Below are 21,732 nucleotides of genomic sequence, written 5' to 3'. Positions count from 1 at the left end.
GGTCCCAACAAAACGCAACGGAGGGGCTGGTAAGGCGAGTAAGAGGAGCGGCAATCTGTGAAAAAGAGGCGATGAATCTCCTATAGAGGTTGGAGAAGCCTAGAAATGATTGCAAGGCTTTAACCGTAGTAGGAATAGGCCAATTCAGCACTGCTTTCACTTTGAAGAGCACTTATGTACCCCTTTGGCAGAGATCATAAACCCTAGGAATTCAACCAAGGGGGCATGGAAAACACGTTTTTCCAATTTTGCAAACAAAGAATGTTCCCGAAGGCGTTGTAGGACAGAACCAACATGTCGTACGTGATGCTGTAAAGTATCAGAGAAAATCAAGATGTCATCCAAGTACACCACCATATAACAATCCAACATATCATGAAAGATGTCATTAATGAAGTGTTGAAAGGTGGCTGGGGCGTTGCACAACCCGAAAGGCATGACAGAATATTCGTAAAGACCGAATTTGGTCTTGAATGCGGTCTTCCATTCGTCTCCCCGTCGAACCCTTACAAGATTATACGCCCCCCTCAAATCGAGCTTAGTGAATATCGTGGAGGATGAGACCTTATCCAAAAGCTCCGAAATGAGAGGCAATGGATATTGGTTCTTTATAGTAATCTTTTTAAGAGCTCTGTAGTCCACACAAGGGCGTAGATCTCCCTCCTTTTTGGGAACAAAAAATATCGGGGAATCAGCAGGAGAGCGAGAGTGTCGGATATGACCCAACTGTAAGGCCTTATCTATGTATTCCCGCAAATGCTCCTCCTCTGTTTGTGTAAGAGAGTAAATGCGTCCGTGTGGAACAACAGCCCCAGTGTCATGGGTATCAGGCAGATAGTTGGGGCAAGCTGGATGGAGGCTTGGCAGGCCTGGCATAGGCACACAAAGAACTCATAACAAATCCCTCCTTTCATTCCTTCCTAGTGTGTGTAGTAACTTCCTGGTTACCACTTCCTGTTGCCAAACAGGAAGTGCATGATAACTCATGCGCTCTCTTGTGTTTGGGTGTGGCTGGCTATATAAGCCACATCCAAGATTCTTCCAGTGCTTCGTGTTGCTTACTGTGAGCTGTATCAGCAACACACTTGCCATGCTCTGGATCAGCCAGCATCTGCTTACCTGCTCCAGATCATCCTGTTTCTGCTTACCTGCTCCGGATCATCCTGCTTCTGCTTACCTGCTCCAGATCATCCTGCTTCTGCTTACCTGCTCCGGATCATCCTACTTCTGCTCACCCGCTCTGGATCATTCAGCTTCAGCTTACCTGGTTCTTACTCCACGCTACAGCTATCTCCAGTCAAGAGGGGACTTCTACACCGGCACCTGTAAGAACAAAGAAGAACAGCGTTAACACGCACACATCAGTAATGCTGCGCATACTCACTGAATCTTCCCGCGACGCTGGAATCCAGGTTAGTTGCACGAGCGCACATACCCCTGTAAGAAAGAAGAGACATTATTAATTGCGCTCGCTCCAATAGCGAGGACACTTATTTCACTGTGCTCTCTCTCTCTACGCGGTGTATACTTACCAAAAGCCTCTGTGCAAACTTACCTAACCACCAAGTCTCCAGTAGCGCTGAACCCGGACTTGAGGCGCTAATACCACATAATTTCTCCTGCAAGGGAAAGGGAGAGACATTTCCAGGCGCGCTCGAATTGAAGGCGCTGCACAAACCTACCAGCAGCTAGCTCCTACATGCAGCGCTACTCACCCACAAAAATACCGGCAAACAAAGACAATACAGACAATTTTGGACACTCAGCATTCCCCGCTCAACGTTCACTTTTGAGAAGGACTTTCTAGCCAGTGAAGAAACTGGCACCTTGAACTCTCGGCCTCGCTGTGAAGGCATAAAACAGCGTTTGGCATCTGAACTCAGCCTACAGACATTGGCACCAATCACATGAGTGAATCGCGTCCCTGCAAATGCAGGATGGAGTGCACACCCTACTAAAGATCAAGGTAAGCCCATAGGGGGACATCACAGCACACAGTAAAGAGAAGGGAAGGGCCCAGGGGAATCGGGTGAATTCAGGTCTGAGTGTACACCTTGTATTTGACAGGTATTCCTCCGGGTGAAATGGGGAAGTGATGACTCGGGGTCAAGGGAGGCTCGTCCATCGCTCCTGCAGAGACACAGGAGAGTGTGACACCCAGGCACTAAGTCAATGGGGCAATCATAGCTACGATGTGGCGGGAGTTTTTCAGAAAGACCCTTGTCAAAAACATCTGCATAGCTCAAATATTCCGAGGGTAACTCAGGAGTATGGCTTTGTAACGTGGCTTTTATTGATGTAATATTGGCCACCATAGCCAGACAGGGAGACAACATAGCCGTATCATGATTTCAAAGACATTGTTTGGTACACAATTCAGAAGAGAACCGTACTGTCTGTCGGGTCCAATCGATGGTAGGATTATGGGTTTTCAACCATGATAAGCCAAGTATGACCCCAAACTGGGGAGTCGAAATGAGGTCAAAAGAAACCCATTCAGAGTGTCCCTCTGGAGTGGACATCATTATGGGACCCGTTTTTTCAGTGACACGAACGGACACTAGATGGGAATCATCGATGGCTTGTACCTCTTCTGGGTCTGGCCTTTGGAATTAGAGGCAAACCATGTTGTTTAGCCAATTTAATATCCATATAGTTGCCACTGGCACCAGAATCTATCATCACTGGACAAGAAAAGGATACATTGGCCGGAACATAAGAGAAAGTCATAAACAGGTAAATATGTGAGGACAGAAAAGATCCACCCGAACCGTCCATAGACAGACTCATCCTTCCGGTTCGGCGACTAGCCTTGGCGTTTCCCGCCGTCTTTATTGGGCTTTTTGGACATACACGAATGAAATGACCGGATTGGCCACAATAAAGACACAGATTGTTTGCCATTCGCCTCTCTCTTTCCGCTTTAGTGAGTGGTCCTCTAGTGGCCCCAATTTGCATAGGGGCCACTTGAGAAGAATTTGTAAGGGATAGATCTGATTTATCGGGGCGTAGGTCATGTACTCGACGTTCTCCACGTCGTTGGCGAAGCCGAGCGTCTACCTGCAAGACCAAATCCACCAGCTCAGGAAAAGCGGATGGGAGGGACGGCACAATGTTGATAAAGCATCTTTGAGTTTTTCAGAGAGCCCCTTATAGAACACTGCCGCTTTCTTTTGCTCAGGCCATGTTGTTTCAGCTGCCAACTGGTTGAAGCGGACAAGATATGGCAGAAATTCTTGTTTACCTTGGGTAATTGCGAAGAACTCCTAATCAGATGCCTGGGCTTTGTAACGGGCATCAAAGACGGCATTCATGGCCTGTATCAATACATCAAAATCGTAGAGAGCCGGATCATTAGCTTCTAATAAAGGGTTTGCCCAAGCAGCGGCTGTACCACCCAAATGGAATAATACAAACGCAGCTTTTGTGGTGGCATCTGGAAATGCCAGGGGTCGGCACAGAAAATGAAGCCGACATTGGTTTATAAAAGTCCGGTAGGACTTAGGATCACCCGAGAAGTGCTCCGGAAGGGCTAAGGGAAAAGGCCCAGGGATAACTAACAGTGATGGTGCAGGGGATTGGGGTTGTGCTACCGGGGGAGGAGTTACTGCTGCGGCATCCCCGAATTCCTCATCATGAGGTAAGAGTTGTACAAAGCTCTGTAGGATGTCCATGCCCTGATTCAGCGTAGCATGGGCAGATGCCATATCGGTACGCAGGGTGGCAAAAGCCTGCATGAGCGCAGCCATAGGGTCTGCCCCAGGCTCCATCACGATAGATAAAATAGGCTCCTTAATTCGTCGTGAATCTGCCTGAGGTAAGGAACGTAAATAGTTCAAGACAGCCGCAGAACAGTAGACCGATGACAGAAAAACGTTCCTCCCAAAAGCGCGGCCTGCAGGGTATAATATACCTGTCAGGCCAGGGGCTTGGGGGACAGTCAGGAGCAGCAACAGAGCTAGGAGAAAAACAATGTCACAATTCAATAACAAGAACTTCAATGGTACAAATCCTGCAGCACCTCCCTTGGTACCCCGCTCTTACCTGCTATGTGAAGTGAGACAGCGGTGAACCTACTTGACAGTGAAGACCACGTTAGAAGAAGGGATGATCAGGGTCCAGATTACTTGGCAGTCCCAACAATCTAACCCGAACGGCACGAGGGCGCGTCTAATAATGTCCCAATAATCCAAAATGAAAATGAAAGAAAACAGCAAAGCGTCCCAGGTAGTTCACCAAGATGTGTGGTACACTAATAGCCAGAGGAGAATCACAGCAGAGCGTCCAAGGTAATCCACCAGTTAGTGAAGTGCACCCTTGGCTAATGGAAAAGTGCAGCAAAGCGTCCAAAATCCTCCTTTGGTTAGGTAGTGAAGACATGAAGGGGAAAAGAGTTGATGCAGTGAGAAAAAAAGGAGTAGAATAACAAGGCAATAAATAGTGGCCAATACTCGAGTATTCAGCGGAAAGAAAGCCAGGACCAATTGCCTTCAAAGGTTCCGGGCAGAACAGGACAATGAAACACAACGTTGCCAGGTAAGGAGTATTCAAAAGCAACGTCAATAGGAAGTCCGTAGATCAGGGAGCCAGGAAGCAATTGCGGGTAGGGAAAATCGGCGTCACGGAGCAGAACAAGGAAAATACAATAAGCAGTTAGTTTGAACAATCCAAAAGTCTGGGTACCAGGAAAACAGGAGACGTAGGTGCGTCTTAACTTGCATGCAAAAAGGCAGTTAAGGAGCACCAGAGAAGCATCCCAAAGCAGTTCAAATAGCCGCAGTATGGGAAAGACGGGAGGCACGTAACGTGTGAGTCACGTGATTGCTTCCATCCCGGAAATGCAGGGAATTGTAGTTTCCTCCCCGATCTCGTTGTTGTGATAAACGCCACAGCAGTTTCCAAGATTGCCTGGACAGGCGTCTGGTTCTGAAAGTAAGAGACCGGGTCATGACAACTACAGCTAACTGTCTTTAGTGGAGACCAAATGATATGTTCTTTCCCTCTTGACAGACATGCATGCTTCTGTGCCATTCAAATGAGCTAATGTCTAACATGCTTACAGTATAGATATATGTCTCCTCTCCAATGTGTCGATGCCTGAAACACGCGCACACATTCAATTTAGAGACGTATGTATGCACAACACCTAAGCATGCTCAGCATAGGCAACTATATCCATGCTACACATGTTCTATGTATGTCTAACTGGATGCTGGTCTTTCCTCACCAGAGCCATACACCTTCGACACCGCAGAAGAGGTGGCTTCGTCCTTCATCTCCTCCCTGTCTGCTGCGATAGAGGTCGCTGATCCCAACAAGGTGGCTGAAGGTGTGTTCTTCCCCGAGGCTTTGCTAGAGGGGGTCCTGGGAGTGGGGTGGAGTGGGCTATAGCTCGGGTCTTTTGATCGTAGCCCTGGATAGAAGCTCAGGGGCTACAACGAAAAGGCTATAGCTAGCCCTGAATCCCGACATTAGCGTAGCCCCCGGATCTTTTCCAGACCTAGCAACACCCCTGGATCTCCCCTTTCATTTTCGGGCATTGTTTAAATACTGTCCATTTGTTGGGAAAACGGGGCGGGGGGTCAATGATTTAACAGGGGTTGTGCAAAAAGTTGCAAAGGGGTGGTGATCATAGGAATGTTAATAAACAAGGGGGGATGTATTTTGAATTAGGATCAGGATACATTATTTTTAGGTCGAGACGAGGGAGGTCAAACGGTCAATAACAGATATTTATTTTTATTTAATTGGAAACAGAGACAGGGGTGCGAAAAATTAAAATCCAGCCAGATGGGCACATGAACATCTACTTCATCCTGGATGCTTCGCAAAGCATCGAGAAGGAGGACTTTGAAGCGGCCAAGCAGTGTATCGTTCAACTGATAGAGAAGGTGAGAGAAAGAGAGGCTCAAGTGAAGGGGTGGGGGTCGGGGGTAATCAGGACCATGCAAGCCTCAACACTAATGCAGCTACTTCTGACATGATTGAGTGTGCTGACTGCTGTATAGTTCAATATTGAATGATATCACAAGAAACGCACATCCTGTGGCCAGGGGTCTGGGGGACCGTATTCCTTCAAGGTGGTGCATTAAGTCACATGCTTAGACGAGGTGACGTCTCAGGGCGTGGGAGCACAGAAAGTGACGTTATGGGAAGGAACATCTTTGGAAGTGAAGTGACATCACTGGCACATGCCTACAGCTGATGCACTAGCTCGGTCTCAGGTCAGAAATGACACTTACTTGTAACATGTGTCGAATTGAATGTTTTTCAACTTTCCTGTCTCCGTAAGCAGGTAAACTCACAGGAAGCCCCAGAGATTGTGCTACTCCCTTTCCAGCATAACGTTTTGAAAAGGCTAGAATAACAGTTATAGTTAGTATTTAGAAGAAATGTACCAGAAATGTGACTGCAAATCGCAGGTAAACCCTGTCTTCAACAAAATGCCCAACATGTTCTGATGAACACCCTTTGCACATTGCGGTTTTTTGATAAATTGCCGTAATGCCAATAAATTGATACTGTTAAGGAAAAGTTAGCAAACATGAAGAGAAAATAAGAAAAAGATGATGGACGATGACCGTGGAAATGGAAGAAAGGAGTATGGTGGGGGCGGTGGTGGGGTAAACATAAAGCGATTCATCTTTCGAAAATACAATTTTTGGGAAGTTCGTCAGATTGAGCATGTTGACATTCTGACATATAACTAGTAAACCCACCAATACAATGTCAACTGAATTACTTTATGCCTTGAATACAGTAAGCCGCAAGATGAGTTTGTGGCAATGTAGGAGTCTGGCGTGTGCCTGGCTCTGCCACAGTCATATCATGCTTTTCGAGGCGAGCAGACCCTGCCAGTCTTTCAGAGATGGTTCTGTCTTTGAAATATTAGGCCGAAAGTCCCAGGTGGTACTCAGACAATGGGCCTTTGTGATATTTGCCCTCTTCCCAGATGAACCGTAAGCTGAAGACTCACCCCTGAGGCTGTTGACCTGCCCCTGAGGGACCCTAAATCTCACAGTAAATCAAGTACTCTGTTTCCTTTCTGAGTACTCTCAAATGATTGACTGTGAGTGTCCCAATGGTTGTTGGCAGATTGCCCAGGTGTCGTTGGTTTTGCAGACTGTACTCCCCTGGTGGCCATGGCCAGCCCTGGTTATGTACATGGTTGTGGCACATATAGGCCAGGAAATCAGCCCTTAACGGGCAACATCGATGACGTGATGTAGCTTTGGAAAGATATTTCCTGACTGAGCCCTGTTGCTGGCTCAGTTTTGAATCTGCTTGGTTAAGATTAGTGTAAAAGGATGCATTGGGCTTCAACTGTGAAAACGAACCCAAATGCAAAGCCTGGGAAAAGCCCAATAAATAATGAATGTGGAAGCCCCCAGTGATTGGTTGGCCACAAAACGATTTGAATGGGCATATCCCTATCCACCTGTGCTCCCAACCTTCCATAAAGATGCTCTGCGACATTGCTCTGTTCAATGCACGCACGAGTCCCCGAAACTCAAAGAGGGTGCCTTGAACAAAGAATGGCTGGGCAGAAGCTCAGTAGCCCGTCAAAGACCATTCCTAACAGCAAAGCTATGCCGATGTCTCCCGATATTGATATTGATATTTTATTTCTATCGCGCTCGTACACAAGTGTTTCAGAGCGCGACAAGGCAAGGGAGGGGAACAGGGGAGAAGAAAACAGCGATCTAACTAGGCCCAGTGACATTGAGAACGCGCAAGTGCATGGGAGAGGGGGAGGAGAAAAGTGCATGGAAGGGGGAGAAGTGGAAAGTGCGAAGCAGAGGAGAAACGGATAAATAACAATAAATAAATAATAAAGGCAACAAACAGTGGTAGTGCAGCCAGCAATTTGCAAGTGCTAGGGTTAAGGCAGCAGACAGGGTAGGTCTGATAAGTGCAGGAAGAAAAGGGGGGGGCTGTATGGGTACAGATACAGACCCCAGTGCAAGGGGTGGCCCAGAGGCAGTGCTGGAGGGTGGCAGAGTGAGCAGCTACCTGGGCCCGAAGGACAGAGGGTGGCCAGGTGCATGGTGCCAAGAGAGAACAGATCATCAGGGGAGAGGGGAAGCGAAGGCAGAAGAAAAGAGGAAGTTCTTGAGGTGCTTCCAGAACCGGAGATGGTTCTCCTCAAGTTTTAGAGTGGCAGGGAGGCTGTTCCAGAGGGAGGCCCCAGCCGAAGACAGAGATCTACCCCCAGCTCGTTTCTTTGAAAAACGACTGACCCTGAGGGAGTTGGAAGTAGAGGAGCGAAGAGCTCGAGAGGGGAGGTATTTTCGGAGGGATAGCTGAAGGTATTTTGGACCCAGGCCCCAGAAAGCCTTGTGGACAATGCAGAGGGTTTTGAATTTAATCCTTGCATCCACTGGGAGCCAATGGAGAGATTTCAGACCTGGAGAGATACGATCCCTGGGCATGAGGCCAAGGACAAGTCTCGCAGTCCTGTTCTGGAAGAGTTGCAGAAGGTGGAGAGTAGAGGCAGGTAGATTGAGAAAGAGGCTGTTACAATAGTCCAAGCTAGGATGCTGAAGCTCAGATCTAAACAATGTGCCCTCTGCATTGCCTTGTTCCCTTTACTCAGTGGGGCCAACCAAGTTGCATGCTGTATCAATGCCTTGACCTTCGGGAGCCAGGAGTGTGTAACCTTCACGGAAACTGACACACTGAGGAGAGCACTGAAATAGGAGAGCATCAATACCTGGACAGAACAACAAGTGCATTGCAAGCCTGGTAAAACATGATCTACAAAGAACTTTTGTATCAGAGAAAGGTACACCTTCTTTCCTGCTGCTGTTGCCTGATCAATGTTGTGCCACCGGAACAGTTGTTCCCTCATAGCACACCAGTCCCAGCAGTAGACTCTTCATCACTTCTTCTGACCTTCTTCAGTGGCACCCCAGTTTCCCACAGCATTTGGACACCATCACTGGAGCTGCTGTTGGAATCCTAGGAACCCCAGGCATACGGCAGGTGCCTACTGGAGATCTCTGCAGGGCCATAAAACCGATAAAACATGTCAGAAACTAACAAAGAACATTCTGATCGTCAGCCGCAGGTTGTTTCCCTTATATTACACCACTATGTGGTTGTAGAGCACCAGGAAACAGGATTACTCATTTACTGTTGCTCCTTTTACACAGCGCTTCTGTTTCAACAAGAGGAATGTTTCCTACAAAAAATACATACAACCTAGATATCTGCTGCATTCTTGCTTTCAGGGGGTGCTGAAAGGGAGTTTGTGGGTTCCTCAGCCAGGTAGGTGCCTGTGGGCTAGGCGGATGCCTCTGCCTGGTGGTTCAAGGCCGGTAATGACTGTGGCTGTTTCTGTCGGGTGCTTGGATGTGTCATGGATGCCTGTGTAGGGTTCTTCGGTAGGTGCAGAAGTTGTTTGGAATTTGGTGGGGCACGAGTGCCTGTCTGTATGGCGGGGGGTTCTGTAAGAGTCTCTACCCAATGCTGTGGCGCAGTGAGTGTCTCTACTAGTGCTGTGGGAGAGCTGAAAGGGATTGGGGCACCTGAGCGTAGCGCTTGGGTGGTGCCTCTGCAGGTTGCTTTGAGGGTGGTGGTGGATGGGTGTACAGGTGCCTCAGCCTGGTGCTGGGGGGTTATTAAATGCCTCTGCCGGGATTCATTAGGGGGCGTGGGGGTGGCTTTGCCATGTCACAACGAGGGGCATAAAAGTGTCTCTTATTGCTTCAGGTGGCCTTTGCCAGATCTGCTGTAAGGGAATTCAAGCACATCTCTCCTCTCTGACGACCTCACTTTCCAATCCTGTCCTCTTGCCACACAGTGTTTGCGCTTTCTCTCACCCCGTGTTCTCTTTATCTCCCCTTTCTCCACTAACATGTTGCCCCTCTTCCTCTCCCATCCAACTCTCTCTCTCTCCCCTACTCTCTGGTTCTCCCCTCCTGCCCTCTTTGTTCTCCTCTCCTTTTTCCCATCCATCATCCCATGTTCTCAATCTCTGTCTTCTTCTCTCGCTTTCTCACTCTCCTAAATTTGCCATCCCCACTCTCCAATCCTTCCTCTTGCTCTCTATTCCCTCCCCTTCTTTCCCCAAGCCTGCACCACCTTGTGTTTCTACCATCCCAGGTGATATAGCTCTATGTTTGATTGCCACTGGCAGCTGGATGCTTCAGATGCGACGGTACATACACACAGACACACACACACATACAAACACAAAGACAAGTCAGTACTCAGTCAAACACTTTATTCGGCAGTACCCAATCAAAGTTGAAACCTAAAATCACATACACAGGTTTACAGCAATGACACCTAACAGCATTAAATAAATAATAGTAAAATAAACAATTCCATATCAAAATCACAAAAACAAATCAAACATTGTTTGGATTATGGAGTAAACGTACTCCTCCTCTGCCTAAAAGCTTCACACATTTAGTGAATAGTATTGAAATAAACATTTAACCGAAAAGGCACTAGTTTATAATCAGAGAATAAAATAGATCATTGTATTCCATTTTATTCTCTGTTTTGAAATTCTGTGTCTTATGCACCGATACTATAACTGGATATCGAGAAAGTCTGCAAATGCACACACAGAAATCCAACATCCTCGTGCTCTGATGACTTACATGGCGATCAGGCAGAAGGCAAAACCATCCCACTCTCATTATATGAGCAGGGTATCAAATTGGGATTTTGCAAATTCATTGGATTGGGGCAAAAAAAAGTGAGTTGTATGTGCACCATTGTACATACAACCTACATTAGAAACGCAGTCCCCCTACACCAATTTTCAGCTGCAGATTGCATTTCTGCTGAGGATACAGACTGTCTAGGTATATTTCAAAGCCAAAAGGTTTAGATGTCAGATACTGATCATCGCATGGGCTCCCATACACCTCCTCAAGCATTCTCATTTTATAATGCTCTTTTACCAGGGACATAGAATTTGATGCTACGCCACTGAGTGTGGACCGAAGCATGTGTACAAGGTGTCTTTATACATGCATGCGCCAAGTGTGAGAAACCTGAAGGTGTCTCCCTGGCTAGGCCGTGTGGATCTGTCATCCAGGTGGCCAGGACACAGCCATCACTATTGGATCCAGTTCAAGGGGGGGGAACCAGTGAGGGAGGATCATCTGGATGGGGGGTCCTTGGGGAGTGGGAGCAGGACACCGACGGGTAAGATGCCATATCCCCCTTCCCTTTTCCCCCCCAGGAAAGACAATGGACTAACACCAGGGGTGTTTACCTGATATGTCCCAATACAAGGGTCAGGCAATCGACCAGAATCACACACACCTGATGGCCCTTTCCCTTCCCAACAGGGATAAAAGGGGGTGCACAATAGCACAGGTAGAGCAAGGCAGACCGCATGACGTGAGAGCTAAATCAGCACGGCAGTTCAAGAGGAGGAGAAAGCCGGCGCATACCAAGAGTTGACAAGGAGAGAAGCAACCTTGCCCTTTCCGACCAAGGCCTGTGAAAGCTCCTGTTAGGTAAGATTTGGAGCAGTACCCTCTGGGCGCACTACAACAACCGTAGCCGCCTGGCACTAGGAACCCAACCTATGGTATAAGTCTGTACTACACAGGTTGGTAGTGTGACTGAGCAGCCAGGCTGATCTCAAGAGGGGTCAATATGAGCAGTAGGGTGGATACACAGAGATTCACAGTGACAATTATCCAAATAGACACTCACACTCAAAGTTTCTTGATTAAACAATTATTAATTTATTTAACAGTCAGTTTGAATAAGCCTTCTTCAGAAAGAGCAATGTAATAGTAACACACAAATGCACTTCAAAATACACATTCTTAGTTTCTCTAAATCAGCAAGTACCCATTTGGAATGGCCCACAGACACTTCCTACACCCTCACGTGACTTCAAAAGATAGGACACTGTGGACATTATTATATCACTGGTACGCTTAGAGCATTACTTAGATGAGTGTCAAAGAAAAGAGGTTTCAGAATAAGACAAGAGATCACGCAAATATTCTGAATCAAGTAAGTACTTTTTAAACCCCCCCCCTCCCCAATGCAAAGTCAGGTAACCCTTTCCTGGAAGGAAGGCAAAACACATAAGCAGAGGAGAGAAGAGTCATTCAGGGAGCCAAGACAGCCAATGTTAAGTTTAGCAAAAGTCAAGGTAGACTGAAGCACTTCTTGCAGGTAAGTAAAAGACTTGCACAATGTTTTAGAAATATTTGTAGAAAAGTAGAATCAATGTAGGACCACAAACTGTTAGATGCAAGCAACTCTATCAAAAGCAACCAAGGTAAGTCTCCACTGAGAACACGTAAGACTACACGACAAGAGGTAAATTCTAATACCTTTGATTAGAAGAAAAAGGTGGCAGCTCGGTTCTGTTCCTGTGCAGCTCTGCAGATCTTGTTCCTGGGCCTCAGTCCTGGGGACAAGAGGGAGGATTTCTGGGGACTCCTGCTCTGCAATGGAACAGTCAGCAACAGAAACCGGCAATCTTCAAATCTGTGGCACTTCAATATTTCAGCTTCTCGCGTCTCAAGCAAATAGCACCACTGCGGTTCTCGGATCCACTTCGGACCTTCCTTGCATCTGGGGTCCAGCACTCTGTTGCAGTGGCTGAGGCTCGGTCAGTCCTGCTTCCTGGGAGTCCGGAGGAATTTCCTGGAGCTCGGGTCCGACTTAAAAGCAACACACACAATCTGGTGCTCCTCTCCGTGGCTCTTTTGTTCCAGCAGCAATGGCAGTGGAATCACAACCAGCTTCAAGAGGATGTCCAGATGGGCTTACTTTGGAGTTGATTGGTCCCGCCAACTCAAGGGGAGAAGTCGTCCTTGCAGGGCTTCTCAAGTCGAGGCAAATTCTGAGCTTCAGCACAGCAGCAGGGCTTCATCGGGCAAACCAACGGTCCAGGAATTGCAGCAGGCGTCTCTTCCAAGTTCTTCTTCTGATTCCTTCGTCCAGTGGTCGACTCTGCCTTCCAAGCCAAAAAGCCTCGCCTTTTATGCAGGTTTCTCCCAGTCATTCCAGCCTAGCTGTCAATCACACATCAGGGTGGCTGTCTTTGCTGGACAGCCAGCTGGCCATTCAACTTTGGGTGCATTCCTGTAACCAATGGGATTAAGCACTGGGAGTTTCAGGCACCTCCCTCTCTTTCTGCCCCGCCAGACATACTTGAGCCAGGGGCAGGCTTTATTTGTGAATCCCACCAAAGACAAAGTGAATAAAGGGACCAAACCTGGTTTGGCAGGCAGAGTAAATCTCACGAAGGACTGTTGCAACAAGAAATGGTGAAAATGGAATACTGGGGCCATTTTGACAAAAATGCCACTCATGGGTGCTGTACTGCAGCTGCGAACGCAGCCCGTGGTAAAAACACACAACGGTAGTTAACGGTAGTTAAAAGTAAACCACTGCCACCAGCAATTAATTGTGGAAAGGGTAACATAAAAATGTTACATGAGAAACTAGACAAAGGGGATACTTAGTAACCCCTCCAGCACCCTATGGTAAGATAGTGTGTGCTGGGTCTAGAAAATTACAAACGTGAGTAAAGTCAATTTCACTTCAATGTTCTTGGAAACAGTAGTTATCTAAGAGTAAGGTATTTAAACCTTTGGGAAATCTGAAAGACTTCCTTGTGCCACTGCACTGAAGGTGCTGTGTGACACAATGCAAAAAGATGCCTATGGAGTTTGTCAGACTCCAGAAACCAAAAGAAACACAGGAAACACATAGAATTAAAAGTGCAAAGTCCCGAAGTTCAGCAAAAGAGCTGGGGGGCTCCAAGGTGGGAGGAATTCAGCACCAAACTGAAAATTCTCCCTAACAGCTCCGCAGATGGAATCATAAGGACGTGAACAATAGCCAGCGTGTGTTGCAGCAGATGTCAGCGGTACACAAGACCCTCCTCTACTGATTACTAAACCGGGGTACCAACCTTGACTCCAAATAGAAAGAAAGCCAAGAGGGTTCGTCACAGCCGGTGAGTCGAGGGGAGATTCGATAAGAAAAAATTAACTGTGTTGAACGAAAAGTAGCCAATGGCTAATTTGAAGTTTGAAAGGTTTAAAGAAACTATTGATGGAAAAGGGGGGGAACCAGCAACACAGGAGTCTGGCACCACGTGGCTTATCCGATGGTAGAAACTACCGTAACCAGAAGGCCTTGGGAAGAGGCTAAAAGAGGTCAAAGTGGTCATACAGAAGTCTTGTAAAATCCTCTGTATCTTCGAAAGTCTTTGACTAACAGATGATTGTGAAAGAAAGGGAGATGAATCCCATTTGGTGAAATTAGCGCAGGAACAGTGTGTTGCAAAGGTTGGCAAGAGTGAATCCGGCAGAGGGATGCTAACGAGACGGGACAAAGTCTGAAGTCCCATAGAGTATAATGACAGGAGTGAACCCGATCGAGGGATGTCCATAGTGAACTGTTGGTAAATGCTGTTAAGAGTGAACCCGGCCGAGGAATGCTAACAAAACGGGGCGAGGCATGAAGTCCCTATGAAAAGTGTGTTGACCGGTATGAACCCGACCAAGGGTCCACAGTGAACTGTTTTGTAAACGTTGGCAAGAGTGAACCCGGCAGAGGGAGGCCGACAAATAGGGCAAACCCTGAGGAACTGTTTAAAAAGACATTATGATTTGTGAATGCAAGAAGTATAGTAAAACCAGGGGAAGTGGATTGTGGCCCCCAATGGCATTTTACTTTGACAAGACGCCACAAGGACTGCCTTATTTTTCATTAGATGGTCAAAGCTTGCTGCCATCTTAGATTTAGGTTTAGGTTACGCATTTTCCACCCTGCATTTACAGTTTAATAAACAACCTTGAACTGTGATCACTTGTGTCTGTCTTTACTGTTGCCACCATGAGTTCCTTAGATATGGTGTCAGGAGTTAGATTTGATTCAACTGATATGAATTGAAACCCATGCTAATAATTGTGGTACCACCGGAAGGGGAAAATAAAATAGTTGATCTCCTAGATTCTGACCGTGAATCCACCTTAAAAGAGGTGTTGTCCTCTCAGTTACATATTCCATCTAGTCAACAGGAAATGTTCTTTAAGACTCAAGTCTTACTAGATACCCTCCCGCTCTCTCATTATAACATACAACAGTGGGACCGAATAATTCAAAACGTTTGACTGGTCTTTTCTTTCATCAGACCCAGGGCTCTAAATCCTCCACGTTCCAAGCCTTTATTTTCCATGGCATTCAGTCTCCATCGGTGGCGGACCATCTGGGTTAAAATCTAATCTAGCCCAGTCCACTCCTTCGACAGACGCAGAATCAAAGGACTCCGAAACCTTATCCGGAGGGTTTGAGAGTTGTTTCTTTTCTGATTCAGACACCACAGGGGTATCCCTTAAACCTCCAGAGGAAATGACTGATCTAGCCAATATCATCACCCAATTGACAGCCCATCAGATACAAGCCGAAGAAAGGCTCCAGGAAAATCAAACTAGACTAACTGAATTGCAAGCAAGGCCTTTACTACCACAAGACGTACTTCAACCATATCTGAAGGCAAAGATTTTGGAAATGTTTTCCTAAAATTCGAACGCCTGGCCGAACAACTTGGGTGGGGAGAGAACCTTAAGAAATGCTATTTGGGACCCTTGTTAAAAGGGGAACTCCAAACCTCCTATCAACTACTCAACCTTGCGCAGGGAGCCTCCCTCCTCTCCATCAAGGAAGGCTTGTTGAAAAGAGTAGGGCAAACCTGCAATTTTTATCGACAAAAATTACGAGCCATTAGTTTGAACCCAGGAGATACTCCTTTAGAGATGGGCGAACAGGTGAAAAATATTGTGACCCTATGGACTAATAATAAAACCCTAGAAGAACTGACCAAGATGATTACAATAGAACAATTTACAAATTGCGTACCCCCTTTATTGCAAAAATCCGTCCTTCAATTAAATCGACCTACCCTAGCCACGGCCATTGAGACTGCGCGAAACCACTCGGATGCTGCTAAAGACTTCCAGCCAGCCCATCAATGGGAAGATCGAAGAGATCATAAACCTATCCATCGCCCTAAACCCCAGGGAATATATAAACAAGGGTGGGTCATATAGAGTCAAGGAAGGGTTGCCTCGAGAAAGAGTAGAGATCAAGAAACCTGATCCAAAACCTAAAGATGAAAGCAGAAGGGAGGAAGTAAAAGGAAGCAAACCACCTCGTCTAGTCTGTTTTTCCTGTAGAGGAACCGGAAATCTAGCTAGACAATGTCCAAAGAATATAAAAGACAAACCTATCGAAACAGGCTGATTCAAGGGTGAAGAGTAGGAAGATGCTGAGGAAGAGCTAGAGACCTTTAGAATCTGCTTATGTCAAAACCCTACCGAGTTCACCTATGAAAAGGCTTGGGTGAATGGGAAACAGATAAAGGCCTTAATGAACTCGAGTAGTAAGAAGACTGCTATAGGGGCCAATTTAGTTACACCACAAGACCTAAACCATGCAACCCTAATCTGAGTAACTTGTGTACATGGAGACAATGGGCCTCATTACGGGTCGGGCGGTCCGGAAATAACAGTGGCGGTAAACCCCCCGCCACTGTTAATTCCGGACTGCCCGATCTCGAGTCCTGCAGGCGGGAGGTGGCGTTCCCACCAGGTCTGACCTGGCGGGTTTAACACCGCCCGCCTGCAGGCGGACGTGGAAACACCAGCACCATCACGAGATGGTGCCGGTGTTTCCACTTCCCCATTCCCATTGAGTCCTATGGGACTCAATGGGAATGGGGATTTACCGAATTCCGCCTCCGGAATTCCCGGGACACCAGGGTCGTAATGCCCTGGTAAATCCGGGAGTCACGGAGGTGGAATGGTAATGCGAGTCCGGCGGTAACCGAGCCGGAAAAAACGGCTGGTTGCCGCCGGACTCGTAATGAGGCCCAATGACATCTATCCTAAAATACCAGTACACCTAGAAATCCGGGGCAAGTCCTGTGAAATACCAACAGTTATAATTCCAGTGCTCCCTGAGGAAGTTATTCTGGGGCGAGACTTTCCCATCTTCTCTACTCTCTTACACTAATCTCCACCCCCCCTTCACAGACTTTCAGCCCCAGAGGTCCTGGCAGGAAAGTTACGACTCCCAAAACTCTCCAGTATGGGATTGTGGAAAACTCAGAACCAGTGACACCCAATAAATCTTTTGAAACCCAATTCATAGGTTATTGTAGAGTCAGATAAGATCCCTTCACTTCCACCTATTAAAACTGATCAATGGAATATGCAAGAGTGCCTGGACATCGCTGACCCCTGTTCTTTGGCCAGTCTTAACAACAGGAAATCTAACAAAAAAAACAGGTTTATCCACCTTGCATAAGGGAAGGATATGTGAGAAACCTGAAGGTGTCTCCCTGGCTGTTCCCCAGGGACCTGTCTTCCAAGTGGCCAGGACACGGCCATCACTATTGGATCCAGTTCCTGGTGCTGGACCAGTATGGGAGGATCCCCTTAATGGGGGGTCCTTGGGGAGTGGGACACCGACGGTGAGATGCAGTATCCCCCTTCTTTCAACACCTTTTCCCCATCCCACTACGTAGGATATCTCAAAACACTACCCCCCCTCTTTTCCGACACAAACACTTTCGCATAACACGAAAGACAACAGACTCATACCAGAGCCGTTTACCTGACATGTCCCAATACAAGAACAGACAAAGTTAGGCAATAGACCAGAATCACACACTCCCGACGGCTCTTTCACTTCCCCACAGGGATAAAAGGTAGAGCACAATAGCACAGGTCGAGCAAGGCAGACCGCATGACGTGAGAGCTAACTCAGCACAGCAGTTCAAGAGGAGGAGAAAGACAGCGCATACCGACAGGGTGACATTGAGAGAAGCGACCTTGCCCTTTCCGACTAACGGCCAGTAAAACCTCCGCAAATGGAATCATAAGACCGCAAACAATAGCCAGCGTTTTTTGCAGCAGATGTCAACAGTACACGAGACCTACCTCCTCTGATTACCAAACCGGGCACAGATGCTTTTCACTGTGGTACCAGCCTTGACTCCAAAGAGAAAGAAAGCCAAGAGGTTCATCACAGCCGGTGACTCGAGGGGGGAGTCGATAAGAAAACCAAACTGTGTTGAACGAAAAGTAGCCAATGGCTAATTTGAAGTTTAAAAGGTTTAAAGAAACTATTGATGGAAAAGGGGGAAAACCAGCAACAGAGGAGTCTGGCATCACGTGGGTGGTCACGCAGGAAACTCTGGGCAATTACCCAATGGTAGAAACTACCATAACCATAAGGCCACGGGAAGAGGCAAAAAGGGGTCAAAGTGGTCATACAGGGGTCTTTCTAAAATCCTATCCACCGTCGAAAATCTTTGACCTACAGATGATTGTGAAGTAAAGTGAGATGAATCCCGCTTGGTGAAATTAGCGCATAAACTGTGTTGTAACGTTTCGCAAGAGTGAACCAGACAGAGGGATGCTAATGAGAAGGTGCGAAGTCTAAAGTCCCATAGAGTATTTTGACAGGAGTGAACCCGACCGAGGGGTGTCCACAATGAACTGTTTTGTAAAATGTGGCAATAGTGAAGCCGGCAGAGGGACGCCAACAAAAGGGGCGAACCCCGAGGAACTGTATAAAAAGACATTCATATTTGTGAATGCAAGAAGTATAGTAAGACCAGGGGAAGTGGATTGTCACCCCCTTTGACATTTGGATCCGAGGTCGACCGAGGGAGATCGAAGGGTGAAAAGCCATCCCCCAAAGGCCAATTTGGAAAGGAACTCTTTGTTTGTTTGTTTTGTTTCTGAATACATCAGGCCGTCCAAGGCAAGAGACTTTTGATCGAAAAGGGACAACCATCGAAGACCCTGATAGCTGGTACGGAACTGTCAGCTCGTGCTGAGAAAGCTCGAGTGTGTACTGTGCTCAGGAGACCCACCTTGTCCTGTGCTCAAAACATGGGGAAGGGAGACCCCCAATTTATTATTTGTGAACACATCTTTCTTTATTGAAAACCCTATCTGACACTCTTTCTGTAATTGTAAGGATTTGGCAATAGTTTTTTTAAAAGTATAGGCCTTTTACATTGACAAGTCGAAACTTGCTCCCATCTTAGATTTAGGCTTAGATTAGGCGTTTTTCCATCCTGCATTGACAGTTTAATAAACACCCCTTGAACTGTGATCACTTGTGTCTGTCTTAATGTTACCACCATGAATTCCTTACACAAGGCAACATTCAACTTTAATTCTTCTCTATGATTGACCAGATTAGGTGAAGAACAACCTCTACTCAATGCAAAAGTGGTTGCATATTAATGGTATGTTATATAATGGCCAAACCAACTATTCTCTTCAAAAAGTTGTTCTGTATGCATTCCAAATTGGGGATATTTTAGATGCCCCAGATTTTGGCCCCATAAGGGTCAGCCGAGCGGAATTGTCACAGCGGGTAGTGATCTTTTAACAATAGGGTACATGAACTTGGCCATTGATAGGCAAGAATTGATGTAGTAACCCTGTGGGAGACAACACAACCCTTGTCCCCTTGGTATTAGGTAACCAACCTTTTGGTATAGGCCTGTACTACACACGTTGGTAGCGTGACTGAGCAGCCAGGCTTATCTCAAGAGGGGTAAATGTGAGCTGTAGCAATGGAATTCACAATTACAAGTAACACTTACACTCAAGGTTTTAGTTATAAATAGTTATTTATTTATTTAACATCAGTATTTAAATAAGCGTTCTTTAAAAAGGACAGTCAAACATACTTTAAAATACTTTTCCAGAATCAACACATAGCTAGTAGATACTATTTAGAGATGCTTTTCACACACTTCCTACACCCTGAGGTGACTTCCCTAACAAGTACAGTAATGGCATTTATATATCACTAGTACACTTTGTAGATTCTGAGGTTTGCAGAAAGGAAAGGTTAGAGGAAGGTAAACAGGTACTCGGAGCATATACATGCTTAAATCTTCCAGTGAAGTCTAGACAAAACCCTTTCCCAGCAATAATGGTTAAATACCAAGTCACCTCTGAGGGATAGTAAATATCAAAGTGAAATGTATTAGAAGAGTCTGCAGGGAGCAAGGACAGTCAAAGTTAATTGGAACACCGTCTATGGAGCTGAGACACTTCTTAGATAGCAAAGACGTCTTGCACAAAGTTAGAGAGTTTGTTTGAAGAAAAATCACTGTAGGATCACAAGCTGTTACACTTGTGAAGGGTAGAGCTGATATCAACTCTAGCAAAGTAGCTACTGCAAGTCTCAGCTGAGAAGAGCAAAGCCCCAAGTCAGAACAGTACCTTTGGTTAGAAGAAGAGTGGTCCAGCTGGCTTCTGTCTGGTTGCAACAATGTAGATCCTGGGTTCCTGGGCCTCAGTCGTGGGGCCAAGAGAGAGGACATCTAGAGGACTTCTGTGGCAGCAATTTGGAGGTCGACAGCAGCTACAGGCACTTTTTTCGGTTCAGCAGCACTCCGCTGTTTCAGCGCTTGGTAAACAGCACTGGTTGGGCTTCCTTCACTCCTTGAGTCCTGCACTCTGGTCAGGTGACACGAGCTTGGGTCGTCCTGCTTCTGGAGGGTCTTTAGGAGTCTTGTGGTGCTTCTGGCCAGATCACAGACATTGCACTCGACTATCTCTTGACCCCTGACACTCGGTTCCTGCAGCAGCAAAGAAGTACAGCCAGTCGGGTAAGATGGTCCAGTGGAGTTCGTCTCAGGGTTAGTTGGTACCACTAACCCAAGGGAAGAAGTCGTCCCTTCCAGAGCTTCTCTTGTCGATCAGAAAAAGGAATTTCAGTGCAGCAGCAGGGCTTCACTGGGAAATTCAAAGGTCAAGCTTTGTTCACGGTTTCTTCTTCTGGTTTTTCTTCCCAGTGGTCACTCAAACAGCAGGGTGGCTGTCTGAAAGGACAGCCAGCCAGCCAATCAAGACTGGGTGCATTCAGGCATTCCTAAAGACAAAGGACAGGGGAGTTTCGGGAACCACCCTCCCTTCCTGCCCTTCCAGGCACACTGGAGCCAGAGGCGGGTTTCAGTACGGAAGCCCGCCAAAGGCAAAATGAACAAATGGCTCAAACCTGGCTTGGCGCGCAGAGTAAAACCCAAGAAAGACCCCGCAAACAGAAAACGGTGAAAATAGAATCCCGGGCCATTTTTGACAAAATGGTCACCCATGGGTGCTATACTGCAGCTGAGACTTCAGCCTGCGGTAGAAAAGCACAATTGTAGGAACATTAAACCACTGCCACCAGCCATTTAAAGTAGTGAGGGTAACATAAAAAATGTTACATGAGTAGGTACAATAAGGGGCTGCTAAGTAACCCCCCAGCACTCCACATAAGATGGTGTGTGCTGGACTTAGAAAGAGAAAAGGTAAAGTCAATTACACTTTACTATTCTTGGGAACAGTACTTCACACATGAAAAGGTATTTAAACCTTATGAGAAATCTAAAGGATTTCTATGTGACACTGCACTGAAGGTGCTGTGTGTCACCATAAAAAAAAGTAGAGGCCTCTGACGTTTGTCAGACTCCAAAAACAAAGGAAACACATAATCCAAATCAGGTCAAAACACAGTGAGAAAAAGGGCTCACTCCAGGGTTAAAATTAAAAAGTCCTAAAGTCCAGCAAAAGAGCTGGGGGTCTGTAAGGTTGAAAGCAATTAGCACAGAAATTAGAATTCTCCCTAACAGCCATAGCCGGTTTACAGAAAACATTTGAATCTGACGGGTCCATGTACCACCATCTGAAAAGCGCCACCCAAGCTAGT

The 21,732-nt window shown here is 46.7% G+C and overlaps 1 protein-coding gene across 1 annotated transcript in view; it reads left to right on the top strand.

Moving 5' to 3' along the window:
• CFB (complement factor B) overlaps positions 1–21,732 on the top strand; it is a 254,630-nt gene that overhangs the window by 40,887 nt on the left and 192,011 nt on the right. Inside the window, exons 5-6 of the mRNA XM_069635005.1 lie at positions 5,231–5,329; positions 5,758–5,891. Coding sequence (XP_069491106.1) covers positions 5,231–5,329; positions 5,758–5,891 — 233 coding nt within the window. The remainder of the gene's footprint in view (positions 1–5,230; positions 5,330–5,757; positions 5,892–21,732) is intronic.

The sequence above is a fragment of the Ambystoma mexicanum genome, chromosome 13, assembly GCF_040938575.1.
Source record: "Ambystoma mexicanum isolate Mex_15411 chromosome 13, UKY_AmexF1_1, whole genome shotgun sequence".
Taxonomy (NCBI): Eukaryota; Metazoa; Chordata; class Amphibia; order Caudata; family Ambystomatidae; genus Ambystoma; species Ambystoma mexicanum.
This window is presented reverse-complemented; position numbering and strand designations above follow the sequence as displayed.